General features: G+C 48.7%; 1 protein-coding gene across 1 annotated transcript in view; it reads left to right on the forward strand.

Annotated features, from left to right (window-relative positions):
* The window catches only part of BMP6 (bone morphogenetic protein 6), a 132046-nt gene that overhangs the window by 106450 nt on the left and 9493 nt on the right, over positions 1 to 16103 (forward strand). The window contains exons 3-4 of the mRNA XM_010945739.3: positions 13135 to 13283; positions 14296 to 14493. Coding sequence (XP_010944041.3) covers positions 13135 to 13283; positions 14296 to 14493 — 347 coding nt within the window. The remainder of the gene's footprint in view (positions 1 to 13134; positions 13284 to 14295; positions 14494 to 16103) is intronic.

Raw genomic sequence — 16103 nt, forward strand, 5'->3', positions numbered from 1 at the left:
TACAGTAAACTACACATATTTCACGTGTACACTTTGATGAATTTTGATAGATGTCTACACCCATGAAACCGCCACCACAATCAGGATAGCAAACATCTCCATCACTCCCCTAGGGGTGCAAATTTCGAGTTCCCAGTTTATCCCCTCCCACCCCCTTTCTTCCCTGGTAACCGTAAGTTTGCTCTCTATGTCTGTGAGTCTGTTCTGTTCCGTAGATAAGTTCAAAGGTATTCTTTATCACGTGGACAAGAGGAAACCATGGACTTTTTTCTCTGTGTCTGTATTCTTCTCGTTTCCTGAAATGAGGCCACACCATTTTAAAAAAGAACAGCGGCGAAGTGTGTCCCTGGGGCCGCCTAGCAAAGAAAGAGAAACTTCCACGGAGTGACCGTTAGAGGCCTGGAAAGGCTGAGGGGTGAAGTATCGCAGCGGTGGGTTCCGTCCTGCCGCACACAGAAAACAAGCTCAGGGCCTTGAACTTGCTGAGTGTCAGGGGGCAGGTGAGCGGCTCAGCCAGGCCGGAGCACCTGCGGCCAAGGCTGGTTAGCGCGGCCCGTGGTCCTCCTGGGCCAGAGATGGGGACTGGGCCCGGAGACGACAGCCTGCCGACCGTACGGTAAATATGAAGATACAGTTAAAGGAAGAGGATGCAGGGGGCAGGAAGCCCCGCATTTGTGGATTCTATTAGCTTTGGTCTTATACACCAAGTTCAGATTCTTGCTTTTGGTCCTGGAAATCTATGGACTTCCCAAGAAGGTCCAAAAGTTTGGAGCAAGAAGGTCCAAAGGAATGAGTTTGGTTTCTCCTCCGCCGACAGATCTGTTTACAGGTCTGTCACAAACACATGCGCTAAAATAACAACCCACATTGACTTGCCCCGTCAAAGGCTTGTTTTGAGCACACTGCCAACATCGGGCTCCGAGGCACACTCATGTCTGTAATGAGGGAAAGAGAGAAGGAGGGCCAGGCCGGGCTCTGGGGACACTCCTTGGACTGGGACACTCACACGGATGATTGTACGTGAATGCTTATTAGCTGGGGCAGTTAAATAATCAGTGAAATCCAGCCGCTGTGGTATCTTTCTAACAGACCCAGCTCTCAGAATGGCAGGGAAGTATCCTGCTGTCTGGCTTTCACTCCTCAATCAAAGCATGTTCAGCGACTTAACTGTTAAGGGCCTGTTTCGAACAATAAATTATTGGTTGCTGGATCTTCATTGCTTTCGCTATTTCAGAGAGTGCTGGTGTTCAGTGGTTCCTTGGAACCGCTTCGGCTGCTGACTTTCAATCTGCCTAATGACACCCCACCTTCCTCCGGCAGGAATCACCTCCCGCTGGAGGGTATTTGTCTGGAATACATGGTTTTCTCTGTGGTGCAGGAAAAGTGTTACAGTGAAAACACTGGATTGGAGGTTTTGTGACTATGGAATTGTTTTCAAAATTATTATTATTTAGAGAGAGAGAGGAGAGCTAGCAGACGTTTGTAAGGTTTATATTGAACTCCAGCCAAAAATGCACAGCTGCCTTGGGCTCAAGATGGTGGCGTCATGCCTTCTCCAGGCCAGAAGCGCGCTTGGAAAGCAAACTCCCAAACGATCCCAACCTTTGATGACTCTGTCGAAGCAGAGCTGTGGTCGCCCTGCCTTCTAGGCTGGGAGTATTTGGCGATTGGATGTGTTTCCTTTCTGTGTGGAGGGAAGCAGAAATACTGGGAGAACTGAGAGACTGTCGTGCTTTTGAAGAGTTCCAGGTTGGCCAGGAGGAGATTTTCTTCGCTTATCGGTGGCCCGGCGCCCAGGCCGCCTGCGGTCTGCTCACATGCTGCCAGGGGCCTCTATGTCGGGCTGCGGGACCCCTTCTGGGGAAGGTTCCATCTCCCCGTCTGTATTGTGTCGGGGTGTCTTGGCTGAGAAGGATCCCCCAATGCATGTGAAGAATTGTATTTGTCTAACCCGAGTGTAAGTGAAATTTGTGGTATTTGATGGATTAACTTAACAAATGTGGGTCTTGCAAAAGAGTTGGCCTCCTTGAAAAAGAAAAAAAAAAAAAAGGCTGGTTTTCCCATGCTGAGTCATGCACTCAGCTGAGGCAGAAGAAATTCTGTGCTGGGCCTCTTGGTGTAAAAGGCGGCCAGGAAGCCCGACCCGGGGAGGGTCAGAAAAGATTCTTGGAAGATAGGCCATTGCTGTGAACTTTGCAGACACCAATTCCTCTGAGTAATAAGAAATCATTGGACCAGGTAAGTTCAAAAAAGTGATGGCTTGAACAGATGGTGCTTTGGGTAAGAACAGGGGAAATATTTGGTACATTAGTCAAAACCTGAGAAAAAGCTCTGGGATAGAATCTATGTCCTGAAAAGATCTGAACCAGCTCGTAGAGGGAGGAATGGGACCAGCAACCCCTCCTTGTGCACGACCCCAGCAGATCAGCACAGGTGCCCTTTGCAGTCGAGTTTTAAATTTACTCTATAGTACGCTGTAGTGTTGATCTTTTAAGATGAGTTTGGTGTTAATAGCTGGTGTTATAAATTGTGATGTTTTGATGATGACGCTGGTGGAAACTGGCATTTCTGTAGAGCTTAGAGTTTGGAAAACACCTTCCCACGTGTTCCCTCATGAGGATTCAGCCCTGACCCCATCAGATGGTTGCGCGGGCAGGTTGCCTCTTAGAGGATGAAATGGGGCACAAATGGGTTTTGCCGACTCCGTATTATGCCTAAACTATTGTCTGCTGTGTTTCCCAAAAGTCGCCCTGATGACATGGGGACAGTCCCAAGATGAAGGTCAACTGCCAGGAAGAGACCCACCTTCCATCTCCCTCTCCTTAGCGTGGATGCGGACAGCTTGAGGATGCTTCTGTTTGGATAGCATACGAGAGATCTCTGTTGGGGGTGAAAATGTATCCACTGGAATTCAGGCCCTGCTACTTTGGCTTTCGAGGCCTTTCAGTGGAAAACCTCTGCAAACCTTCATTGATCCGCTGGCCCACCACTGCTCTGTTAGCAGCTTTTCTAGGGGAGAGGTGTGGAGGAGAAGAAAGACTAGAAACAAATGACGCAAAAGGACTTATACTTAGTCACGTGTGGTGTCTTTGTCTGCGTACTTGGCCATTTTCTCCTGTGTCTCGTGCACACTAAGCTGTCCTCATACTTGGAGGGTTAAGGCCGCCCTGAATAACTGTCAACCTTCGGTTGTCATGTGTAGCCGTGTGGTGGTAGCATGTCGCTCTTCATAACCTGAACTCATGCTCTTTGCTTTCATAGCACCTTTCTATTAACAGTGCAGCTTGGGGGCCTTTAGAGAATATTATTTGCACCTACATTTCCTATTTGGTTAAAGACATTCTTTGACTCTTCTTAATTCAGTTTTGTATACCTAGAAGTCAAAGTCAAAGAGCATCTCCTGAAAGCTAGCCAGAGGTTTTCTTCAGTGTCTGGAAGATGGTTTTGTTGGGTACGTGAGTTGGCCACACCTGCCCCTGCCAGTTTCGAAATTCCATGTTCTCCTCTGTATGTTTTGGCAGTTGTATTGCTTGGCAGTGAAAGTCTGTCTTCCGAGTATGTGACAATTTACACTCACGGTGCAGTCTTTTAGAAGACATTGAAAGTGAGAATTACCAGATTTCAAATTCAGTTCCTCCTGGGATAAGCAATGTCACAACTGACTCCTCTGTTTGCACACAAAGTGGCTTTTTTGTGATTTTTTTTTTAAGTTTGTCATATAACTCATCTTAAGTTCAGAATCCTTAGGGCGTGAAGACATGCATCTCTGAGTCAGTGGAGCAGGGTAGTGCTGCCCGAGAGCTGGTTTTTAAAACTTGGAAAGATTTCCTTGACGCCAACCAGAGGCCATGGCTGTAGAGTACCCAGGGACAATCCCAGACTGAATTATCGTTTAAACTAAATGTGTGACGAAGTTCATCAATTCTGACCTAAAGATAGAATATAATTGTCCCAGGAGAGAAAAATAACTGTTGAACAAAAACAGAGTTTTCAGAACCTTTACTTTGATGCACTGCTCTGCACCATTCACAGAGATGGGGAACACAGGGTTAAGTCAGGGCAGGGGGCGGGGACAAATCCAAGTCTGGACACGTCTGAGTCGCGGTTGGATGCCCAAGAGGCAGTGGCATAGGGGAGTGTTTAGGTCAATGGAATGAGCTGAACTATAGAGTTCTGGATACTGTGGCTATTTCAGATCATAGCTGAGCTACAGAAGTAAATGAGACAGCTTAGCTGTGTAAGAATAGAAAAACCTAATTAACCCAGCACCGTTTATTGAAAATACTATCCTTTTTCCATGCACATCAGTGGCATTTTTGTCATAATTCAGGTGACCACATATGCGTGGGTCTGTGTCTGAGATCTTTATTTTGTTCCATGGGTTGGTTTTTCTCTTCTTGCACCACCTTATACTCTTAATTCTTTTAGCTTTGTAAGAAGTCTTGATCTCTGGTGTGTGAGTTCTCCAGATTTGTTCTTCAAGATTTTCTTGGCTATTTATGGCCCTTTGCATTCCCAAATATATTGTAAAATCAGCATTTCAATTTCCACAAAAGAAACTTGTTGGGCTTCTGATTGGAATGTCATTAAAATTTAGAGCTCAATTTGGGAAGAATTGCCGCTTAGTAATACTGAGTGTTCCAGTCCAAGAATATGTTTATCTAGGCTTTCTTTAATTTCTCTCAATAATATTTTACATTTTTTGGTATCCTGAATATTTTTCTTAGAATTATTCCAGGTATTGAGGTTTTTGGTATTATTAGCTTTTACAAATTCCAGTGTCTAATTGCTTTTTGCCCACATATAGAAATACAGTTGATTTTTATATATTGATCTTATGTCTAGCAACCTTGCAAATTTACATATGAGTTCTAATCATTTTTCTGTGAAGGATTTTGGAATTTCCATGAATATAATCATGTCATTGGTAAATATCATTTTAATTTTTTTCCTTTGTAATTCTTATGTTTTTGCTTGTCTTTTTCTTGTTTTATTGTGCTGGCAGAACATCCAGTACAATGTTGAATTCCATTCAAATTTCTGTTAGATTTCTAATCTCAGATTGGAAATCCCTGACAGATTACTCATTTAAGGGGGGAAACATTTAACATTTCACCATTAAGGATAATGTTTGCTATAAATGTTTTTGTAGAGTGTTTCTTAGATTAAGGGAATCCTCCACCATTTTTAGTTTGCTATAAGTATTTTTTTTTAATTAGAAATTGATGTGAATTTTATCAATTTTTTTCTTAGTTTTGGGGTTAATTACAGTTGGCCCCTTAGATCTTCATGTTCTGCATCTGGGGAGTCAACCAACCACAGATCAAAATATTTGAAGAAAAAAATTCCAGAAAGTCCCAAAAACTTGAATTTGCTGTGTGCTAACAACTATTTACATAGCATTTACATTGCATTAGGTATGATAAGTAATCTAGGGGTGATTTTGAATATACAAGAAGCTATGGGTAGGTTATATGCAAATACTACATGAGTTTATATAAGGGACTTGAACATATGCAAGTTTTGGTATCCACACAGGGTCCTGGAGCTGATCCCCCGTGGATACTGAGGGGTGTCTATAAGTGATTTTTCCTCTTTCACAGTGTTAATGTGAGACACCACATTAAATGATTTTCAAGTGTTAAACCAACCTCACATCTCTGGAACAAACCTCGCTTGTGACTTACTATCCTTTTTCTGTAAGGCTGGAGTCTAAGATCATGTCTGAAAACTATTATCTGGATCACCTGTGGGTCTGTTTCCACTATCTGTTCGTCCCCTTGATCCTTCCTCATTTGGGTTTATTTCCTGGCCTGCCTGATCATTTTTTGTAACCAGATTCTAGACACTATCTTTGAAGAACAGTTCTAGGTGCCGTGATCCTCCTTCAGACTGGATTTCATTTTCTTCCAGGAAGCAGACAAAATACAGGTCGTCTGGCTCTTTTGTTCCAAATGGGGCTGGCTTTCAGGGTGTGTGCAGGTTTCCCTGCTTCTGGCTTTCCCTTCCTCCTGCAGTGTAGCTCTCAGGGGTCTCGGCTGAAGGTCCAGGTTGCTCGCCGCAAGTCCTCTTCCCTGGTGGGCTCTGAACTGCGACTCTTACCTCCCCAGCGCTGAGAGGCTGCCAGAAACTCCGCTTTGCTTTCATCCTCTACGTGGTTTCCTTCTGTTTGTTTTCTCAGCTTCTTATTCCATGCAAACACAGCCTAATATCTGGCAAATATCTCAGATGGAAATATTTGAGTCCATGGCAGCCAGGACTTGAAGAGCCAAGGTCCTAGAGGAAGTGACCCCAGACTTCTCTGAGATCACTTTCGTGAGCTCACTTCTAGGCAGTCCCTTTCCTCTGGGACCTCAGCCCTTCAAGTCGTAACGTCCCGAAGCCCCAGTTTTTGTTCCCCACCGGCACTATTGCTCCAGGCTCTAGGCTGCTTCTCCTTTCTGTTTGACAGCCTTACATCAGGCTAGGAGTTAACAAATGCCCTGAAATAAACAGGTAACAGCCAATACAGGGCTCACCACAATGCATTTCTCTTCGCTCTGAGATCTTGACCCACCAAGTGTCGCCTTTCCTGGTTGCTCTGAGATGGCTTCAGACAGGTTTGCCTTCAGTTGCTCTTAGTAGGGGTGTTAGTTTGACAGATACATCATAGCCAGAAGCATATGTTTCCGAAGTGTCATACTTGTATTATTTCTATTTGGAAATCTTTATCATGAACCCCCACAACGTCTGATGTTTGATTCATTAACCAAATGGCATAGTTCTGGAAACAAGACCTGAACGCAGTAGTTGAGCCAGCTTCAGGATCTAGGAGAGCAGTTTTCTTAGAAAAACATTGTCCGTAGGCTGATTCTCATAGACTGACGGCTCCATGAAATCTGTTGGATTTTCAGTGCTGCCGACTGAAGCGAAGTGACGTGAACTCTTATCTGCCCTGACTTGAGAGTGAGATACCTGAGACTGTGTTCTTTTATGAAGAGAAGGGCAAATTTGAGAAAGCCAGGAGGGGAGAGCCCTACTGCAGGTTAGACAGAGGAAAAATCAAAGCCTTTTATAACTGTGCCCGGCCACACCTGTTTCTCTTTCTGCCTCTAGCTTTCACAGGTCCGATCCTCGGGGACTCCTGAAATCTTACTGCTGACTTGATAATCTCTGGCATGCTCAGAGCGGGCCTCAGGCAAGCACTGAACTTTTCAGCATTTGTACCTTTGCCCCTGGAAAGGGGATCATGTAACGGACCCACAGCTCTGGTTATGTAACTAGTTAGTTTCATCTTCTTCCTCAAGACCATACTCCGTATACTTAAAATGATCTACTGGAAGTTAAAAAAAAAAACTCAGGAATCTCCCAAACCTTCTTCCTCAACCTACCTACCTTCTGTTCTTTGCAAAGGCACAGTGTAGATGAGCACGTTAGAAATTAACGTTACCATGAAGAATGGCTCACACTTGAATGCTGAATTTTGGAGAGGGGTGGTCAGGGTGTCGGGGGAGGGGGAAACGTTGGGGAACTGTTTGTGCATGTGGTGAACAGGGGAGAGAAAAGAAAGTCAATTTTTATTTCCGGACACGATGCCTTCTGTAACATTCGTTCTCAGGAAGGGGCTGCTTCGGCTGCCTGCATGTCTGACCTGGTAGGGGGCAAGCTGTGATAATGGTTCAGATTATCTTGCTATTTTTTTTTTTTTTACAATCACAAATTAACAGTATTTTTACTGCTTTTATTTGGACAAGGACATGGAAGTAGAAGGTTGGTGATAAGAACTAAAACTTAGAAGATTTGCATAGGACATGTTTAAAAGGTGGCAGAACCCTCATCCGGTCTGTGCTGCCTCCCCCAGTGCGTGGGAAGGGGGGTTGCTGTGTTTCTGTGGTCAAAGAAGACCGGTTATGTAGCCATGGATTTGTATTAAGTCGTCCTCCTCCTTCCTCCCCTCTCCCTGTCTTGGGCGCACAGAAGCAGCACACAGAAGCAGTCCTAATAATGCTGCTGCTTTGGACTTGATCTTGCCTGGAATTCTGATTATTGGTCTAACTCAGTAACTCCTTGAGGGTAAGGCCACTCCCTAAGACAATCAAATGTTTCCTTCAGCAGCCTTCGTGACTTTGTACTATTTTAAGGAGAGGAGCAAGATATCTTGAGAGCAGACAGCTTTGAACCTTAAGCCTAAAAAGCCAGCTGGGGTCATTCTCCTCATCCTTAAAGAGTGCAGGCGAGTGCCAGAGGTCAGCGGCTCTCTGTGTGGTCCCCAGACCAGAGTCACCTGGGAATCCATCAGAAATGCAAATGCTCAGGCCCCACTCCTGCAACTCCGGGGTGGGCCTGGCAGTCTGTGGTTAACAAGTCCTCCCGGGGGTTCTGATGCAGGCTGACCTCTGCTGCGATTGCAGAGCATGTGCGTGGGCCACGTTGGAGCCAAGCCGCCCGGGTTGCAATCCCCGCTCTGCACACGCTGGCTGAATGAATGAGAGCAAGTTGCTTAACCCGCCTGTGCCTCCGTGTCCTTCTCTGTAAACCAGTGGTGGTGGTGGTGACAGTGTTTGGCTCTTCTGGAGGTTTGCGAGCAGCTCACAGGTGGAAAAGCAGGCACGGGGTGAGCACCGGTGTAAGGGCAGAGCTGTGTTGCGATCCTGACAGCACAGTCATGTGTATTGTTTGGTTGAAGGTGAGCCGTCCCTTGCGGAGTTAAGATGCCTTTGAGATTTGAAACTTCTCTTGATGCCAGGCTGGCCCATGAGGTGCAAACTGGGTAAATTCCCGTGGCAGGAGCTCAGCGGGAGCTTGGCTAATTACATGGTGACAGTGCTCATTTGCCCTCGTCACTCAAATCCGCGTGTCTGTGTGTGTAGCAGTTTACTCTGATTTGTAGTACTCGGTTTTCAAATACCCTGTTTCTTCCCTGTCTTTTTAGTTGCTGAATGTCTAGACGTCATCCTGCACACACAGTACGTTGCATAAGAGAGATGTAATGTCCTTGCCTTACTCTCGAATTTTCTAAAATGATTGCCTTCAACTTTCATTCTATTTGAAAACTTGGTTCCTCAGCAGATGAAAGTTATCTTGTGCCTCCATTTACTGTTAAGTCCAGACACAGAAATGGCAAAGGAGTCTGTGAGGAGGAAATAAAGAAACAGGATCATGGATTCACCTTATCAAATATCTCACAAATCTGCTTGCTTCAGACTTAAAAAGGCCACTTTATCAAGAGCACTTCCCTAGTGAAATCGTCAGTGGTCAGCTCACTTGGGAGCCACTTGTCAGGAAAGGTGACTCCGGGCCAGCGGGAGCTCAGATGCTTCTCCGGGGCGAAGAAGAGAAAGGCCCATTGCCTTTGCTTCTGGTCCTGCCTCTCAGCCGGATGGAGCACCGCAGCCGCGGGGGCACGGGCAGGTGCCTTGGGGGCTGTGTGACGGGGAGGGACCACACAGGGTGGCCTCGCCCCCGAGAACCAGTTCTCCCCGTCTTGGAGCAGCTTGCTGGTCCGCCAACTCTAGCCTCAGGGTGAACTTTTGAAAATTTTCTAGAAATCTCCCTTGGCTCAGGAATTATTAAGAGCTTTGTTTGCCTGGGACGCCCACAGTGTGAGGAAACTCAAGCCCTCGAGTGGGATGATGCTGAGCATAGCATCCTTGTATCCTTCAAGGCAGAACCCAGATCTGTCGTGAAACGTGGGGTCCCTGACTTGGTGGAGAACAAAACCGACAATAAAGTCATTTGGACTGTCTCTGTCTCTCCTGTTTCAGGATTTACGCTCAGGACATATTAACTTGAGTGTGTCAGTCTCTCAGTAGGAAGGTCCAAATAGTCCCATCGGGGAAAGTCATGTCGGCCAGACCCCTGGGAGCCTGATTCCAGCAGCGACAGGTGCTGAGGACGGGAGCAGCAGACCTGACGCTGACGGAGGGGATTGAGGAAGGAACCCCTGTTTTCACGTAGCAAACTCAGGGGCATCTTGTTTGAGACGACACGTCTACAGAGTCAGCCGACCAAGGCCGTGTGTCACTGAAGAAAAGTAAACAAATGTGGGTCACACCAGACCCACGCCTCAGTGACTTGCTCTGAGGAGTGTCTCTTAAATCCCTGAGTTACTGGAAGCATGGGGCCAGCGAAGTCCTTCCTTTGAGGCTGTCATTCTTCCTGAAAGCTCCTCACCCCGGCTGTGTGGCTGGGGGTCAGTGGTGGTCCAGACAGACGGCGTTCTGCTTGGGAGGAGGGGCTTGGTGGGGCTGGGGAGGGGCAGGCGCTGCGCATCTTGGAAGGATGTCTCCTGCGTGACCTTTCACCCCTTCCGCCCCTGACCCTGAGACAAGGGGTCGCTCATGATTGCTGATCCTGTGCAGCCCTGAGTGGCCCAGTGTGATTCCCGGATCCAGCCGCCGGTGGCCTTGACCAGTGGGAGGTTTTGACCCCGACCTTGTTCTGAGCCCTCGCTACCTCTGTCCTGTACTTTCCTTGACTCTGCTTTGTGGCTGTGCGTGGCTGAGAGCCTGGGCTCTGGTCACCCCACGTAGTACCTGTGTGACCTTGCCACACCTGCCCTCTCCAGGATGCACGCCCTCAGTTGTTGAAGGGACACTGTAGTAGGACCTGCCTCCCCGGGCTCCCCGAGGACCAGACGAGGCTCCTGGCAAGTGCTCACTTGGTGAGAGGTCACAGGAAATACCTATTGTTCCCCCAGCCAACATGTCCAGTTATTTTAAGCCCAAGCTCCCCCTCATCTCCCCTCCCCTCCAGGGGGCCTGAGCACCCTAGGTGTAAGCGGCTAAACCTGAGACGGCCTCACTGCCCGTGAGCCCCAGAGCTCTTTCCGCTCCGGGCGGGGCTGTGACACCGCGTGGGTGGACCCCACAGATCTCTTAAGCAGTGAGGACCAGTATGTCCTCTGTGTACAGTCAGCGGGGGTGGCCGAGAAGCACCACACAGCCCGGGGGCCCCATCAGGACTCAGTCAGGAACTCGGCTCCGGTGTCCACCCGTCCCCGCGCCTCTGCGGCTCCTCTTCTTCCCCACCGTGGTCGTGAGTCCCTCCCGTCAGCCTTGCTCCACCTGCGCCCCGGGTTTCGCTTGGGATTCCCGTTGCCCCTTGAATCCACGCATTTCTCCTCTTTTTCCTCTTCTCCGCTCTCTCCCACTTTTGGATGACGACCTTCTGTCCCAGCCCCCACTTCTCTAGTAACATCCTTGATCATAAATTTCACTTTTTGAAAATGCAAGCTCATTCTTGCTCATTCTTTCTCTTTCTACCACGTATGCCACACTGGTATCTTGGGCTGTATTTCCCTGCATCTTTGTTACAAGTCCTGAAAAATGATGTGCTGGCTGCCCCATAGGAGCTCCGAGCCACCAGTGACGCCCACACCCTGACCCTCTTCACCTCAGGGGCAGCCTTCTGCCCCGCCGGTCCCCCTGTGTCTTCGTTTGGAAGCTGCCCCTCTGATGGGAACGTGACTTGTACTTCCTTCAGGACTACTTTTCCCACATTGCTGTTCAGCGTCTGTGTTGTTTCTGGACGAGGGTCTCCTCCGACCTCCCGGAAGAGAACTGATGCCTTTTTACATCTTCACTTCAAAGCTTTGGACATGCCGTCCTCTCTTGCTGGTTTCCATGAATAGCCCCCTGTCTCCCTGCTCACGGTCACCTCAGGAATGGGGGGGTGGGTAATTTGTCAACAGAGGGTGGGACAGACGTGGCAGAGAGCACTTTAAAGAGGCAGGGCTGGATGCCGCCCCCCGCAGACGCTGTCCAGCAGCTGAGTAAACGACTTGCAGCCCGACCTCCTGCGCGAAGCGTGGAAACGATGACAATAGCGTTTCCTTCTGACCCCGAGCCACGTCAACAGGAGAAATGGTCTCCCCTCTGAGAGGTTTTTAACTCAGATGTTCCCCTGGCCTCAGAACTATTTGGCGGGATGGAGACACACCTTGTTCATTTGTCACAGGCTGTCTTCCATAGTCATCTCAAAAGGCAGTAAGTTGTCAGGGGGGTCTCTCAGTCCACTCGCTTCCTTTCTGCGAGATTGTTCTTTCACTGACTAGCTTTCGACCTCGGCCACGTGTCTGTAAACTCACGTCCGTGTCTGTTTCCCCAGCTGTTTTCAAGGTTGTTAAAGCGAAGTGGGTGAAAGAACGTTATAACTGGTTTAAATGTGTGATGCTGGTACTGCAATGCTCGTCCTAGATTTAGTATTGAATTTAGGATTGAAATCTAGTAAGTTCTCTATCCTGTGAGCTATCGCAGCAGAATATTTCCAGCAACAAGGGATTTGAATCTTTCCGTGGCCAAAACATCCCCCTTCCCTGACACGGGAATTCCAGGCCACTTCATGCCGGTGACCCTGCGATGTCAGCTCAGGTTGAGTGACCTTGAGACACACCTAGGTGACCATCCCTAACCGCCTTGTCACGGCATGTAGGTCCCTCTCTCTGTCTTCCCACAACCCCTAGAATGATGTTAGTTGGAAACTGTCAAAAATATAAAAGTAGTCCCCATGAGGCCCGAGGAGAGGCGTTTTGCTTCAAAGAGCCCCAGCTGTGGTTCACAGAAGCACCGGGACAAACTTAAAAGTCACTCAATGCACACCCACGGTCCCCACGAGAAAGGACTGGGCCCTCCAGGGAGACCCTTCAGAGGCCTTAATTAAAAGCAAAGAACTGGTGGTTGCTCAGAGCGAGGATGTGAACTCTGGTTTCTCCTTCTTTCACAGGAACTAACATTGGGGATAGTCAGGTCCTAATTTTAAGAAAAAAATGAACAAAGGACAACGTAGCAGATGTCCATATATATTGATCCTGATTTTAATATTCTCTTAATCCTTTTCCTCACTGCCCCGCCCCCACTTCCTCTCTTTTTAGAGTTCCTTAGCCATAAAGTAAGCCACGGTATGACCACTGATTGATTTATTTTTAATATACCTTAATTCTAGAAAAGATTTGGTGGGAGCCGGCTTTTGGTGGCACTATGGTGTCCCAGCACATGCTCAGTTCTCTCCAGATTGCGTCGGGCATGTGTCCTGTGTGATGTCACACCAGCCAGAGCCCAGCAGGTCCCCGTCCCTGATCTGACCCCAAGGCAGGACCGAGCGGGGATGGGCTGGGGGCCGGGCCCTCTTCACCCCGCTGTCTTCTCTTTCTTTCAGAGACTCTGACCTGTTTCTGTTGGACACCCGCATCGTGTGGGCCTCGGAAGAAGGCTGGCTGGAATTCGACATCACGGCCACGAGCAATCTGTGGGTCCTGACCCCGCAGTACAACATGGGGCTTCAGCTGAGTGTGGTGACGCAGGATGGTGAGTTTGCCCCGGTCGGGCCAGCAGTCCTTTTGGGTTCATTTCCCTTACGGAGGCAGGCATGGTTGCCCCGTGGATTATAGGCGACCCCCCTGGAATGGCTTCGTTTACTGTCCCGTCATGACTTCTCTTGACAAGTAAAGCCTTAACCTGAGGTCTCCTGGGAAGGACTGAGAGGTGGCTAGGTGGTCCAGGTTCCCAGAGTAACCACGGGAGGGCAGCTCTCGGAGGCTGAGACTGGGGCGGGAGGAGAAAGGGGGTGCGGGGAGAAGGTGCGTTGAGATAAAGAGAAAGGGAGAAACAGAGTCTGAGTTCTGACCTTGAAATAATGTCATTGGCAGCAACACGGACAGACCTAGAGATTCTCACACTAAGTGAAGTAAGTCAGACAGAGAAAGACAGATACCATATGATATCACTTATATGTGGGATCTAAAAAAAGTGATGCAAATGTACTTATTTACAAAACAGAAACAGACTCACAGACATAGAAAACCAACTTACGGTTACCAAAGAGGGGAAAGGGGGGATAAATTAGGAGTTCGGGATTAGCGGATACAAACCACGAGATATAAAATAAACAACAGGGTCCTACTGTACAGCGCAGGGAGCTCTATTCAATGTCTTGTAATAACCCATAGTGGGAAAGAAAATATGTGTAACTGATCACTCTGCTGTACACCAGAAACTGAGACAACGCTGTACATCAACTGTACTTCAGTAAAATGTTTAAAAAAGAAACAACCATTTTCAAGAGAAAAAGAGAACGCTGAACACAAAGGAAGACAACTAGCAGAAGTTGGGGGGGGGGGCTCGCTCCTTGCCGGCCTCCCAGCACTCTGGAAGGAGTGGTGGCTTGGGCCATCCAGGGGGCCTGGGGGATGCGAGGATGTGCCGGTCCTCACACTCCTCCTTGACGATCAGCGCCTGGGAGGCTAGGTGGGCTCCGGGGTGGGGCTGCAGCCAGACGTTTCCGGGCGTACCGAGAACCTTGCTCCGCTTTGCCCCCCAGGGCTCCACATCAACCCCCGTGCCGCCGGCCTGGTGGGCAGGGATGGCCCCTATGACAAGCAGCCCTTCATGGTGGCCTTCTTCAAGGTGAGCGAGGTCCACGTGCGCACCACCAGGTCGACCTCCGGCCGGCGCCGCCAGCAGAGCCGCAACCGCTCCACCCAGGCCCAGGACGTGTCGCGGGCCTCCGGCGCCTCAGGTGGGTCGGGCGGCCCGCCTTTCCGGGAGGCCTGGTTGGGGGACCCGGCAGTGGTTCCAGATGCTGCAAAGCCTGCAGGTGCCTGGTCAGTCACCGGTGATCTCGCCGGGTTCCCAGGGCCTTCGGGGGGAACGCTCCTTATCCAAAGATCGTCTGCAGGTTGCAGACGGCCTCAGTGTCTGTTTTCCCAGGAAAGCATCCTTCTGTTTGGTCAGCTTTCTCCAACTCTTTTTTTTTGTTCCCATTCTCATAAAGATCCTGAGAGCACCTAGATTTTCTTCTGGTTACATTACCCCTGGGAGGTTGTGATGTGCAAAAACTCTGTACATTTCTATACGATGGGCTTGTATTTGTTAATGCTCTTGGCTGGGGGTGATGAAGAGTCAGTTCACACGACCCTCCAGGGTGGATTTCACTGGTTCATTTGACTGGGAAGTTCAGGGTTCTGCCTTTGACGCACTGAGATCCATGAGTTCGGATGATATTAGGAATCTCTTGTTCTGTTTTTTTTGGCGGCATTGTCAGAAAGACTCTCTTGCCATGGTGGTCAGGAAGGCAACCTCAACTTCAGAAAGAGAGCATCGCTTTCATGGTAGCTGCAGTAGACAGCCGGGCAGGGGCCCCGAGCTCACCCCTGGAGCTAGGAAGTGTGGTCAGCCCCCTCCTGCCCTGAACAGACAGGTTCAAAGGGCAAAAGATAGGAAACAGCTCCCACTGCCCAAGTGTCAGATTCAGCGGTCTGTCAGAAGTGCCCCGTCCCATGCTACGCCTTTTTGGGAAGAGGCGCGAAGTCCACTCATCAGAGCAAGAAGGATGGCGGAACGGGTGTTCCCACCTGATACCCAGCTCACATAGTTAGTATTGAATTCAAACCGAGGGGCCTAATACTCTAAAGCTGGTGCCTGCAAGTTCTGGGTTTCCTTTGGCCATTTAAATAGCCTGGAAATCAAGCATGAAGTTGAAGGTTTGCTGTGGGGTTTGCAGTCCAAGATCTTGCTTCCCTCGTTCCTACTCTGTGACTTTGGACAGACCTAATCCGGTTTACCCAGCTGTCCAGTGGGGATGATTGGTCCTTGGTGGATTTGCTGGGATTGAATGAGAAGCATTGATTTGGCTCAAAGATTAGTTACATCCAATCATAGGAAGTTTTCAGGGTATGTGTTAGGGTCCTCGGAAAGGATGTAAAATATTTCTGGAAGATGCATAAATTCTTCCAGGCGACTGTTGGAAAATGTCACTTTCATTGGCCAGAAGGAGTGCATGGAACTTCCCCAGGTGCCCAACTATCCTTTGGGAAGAAGTATCTTCGTTTGGGGTTCTGACTTAATCAGCCGTTTCTTTTACCAGTAACTTGGACGTGGACCCTGAAGATCTACCACCCAGTGTGATGTGACATTTTGCTTCTTGTCATCCTGGTGTTTCTTGGAAGCATTGCACAGCATGGGTGTTCCTGTGTTTACCACTAGAAACAGTCAGGGCTGGGGTTTAAAGAAAAAGAAGAGGAAGAAGAAATAACTGCCTTCCTTTATTTGCTTCGGAGGAAGCCTGCCTAACAGAGTTAATCATCTCGGCACTGTCCTTCGGGGCTTGGCGGCGGAGCGGCCCTTCTT

Source organism: Camelus bactrianus, chromosome 20, assembly GCF_048773025.1.
Source record: "Camelus bactrianus isolate YW-2024 breed Bactrian camel chromosome 20, ASM4877302v1, whole genome shotgun sequence".
NCBI classification, from domain to species: Eukaryota; Metazoa; Chordata; class Mammalia; order Artiodactyla; family Camelidae; genus Camelus; species Camelus bactrianus.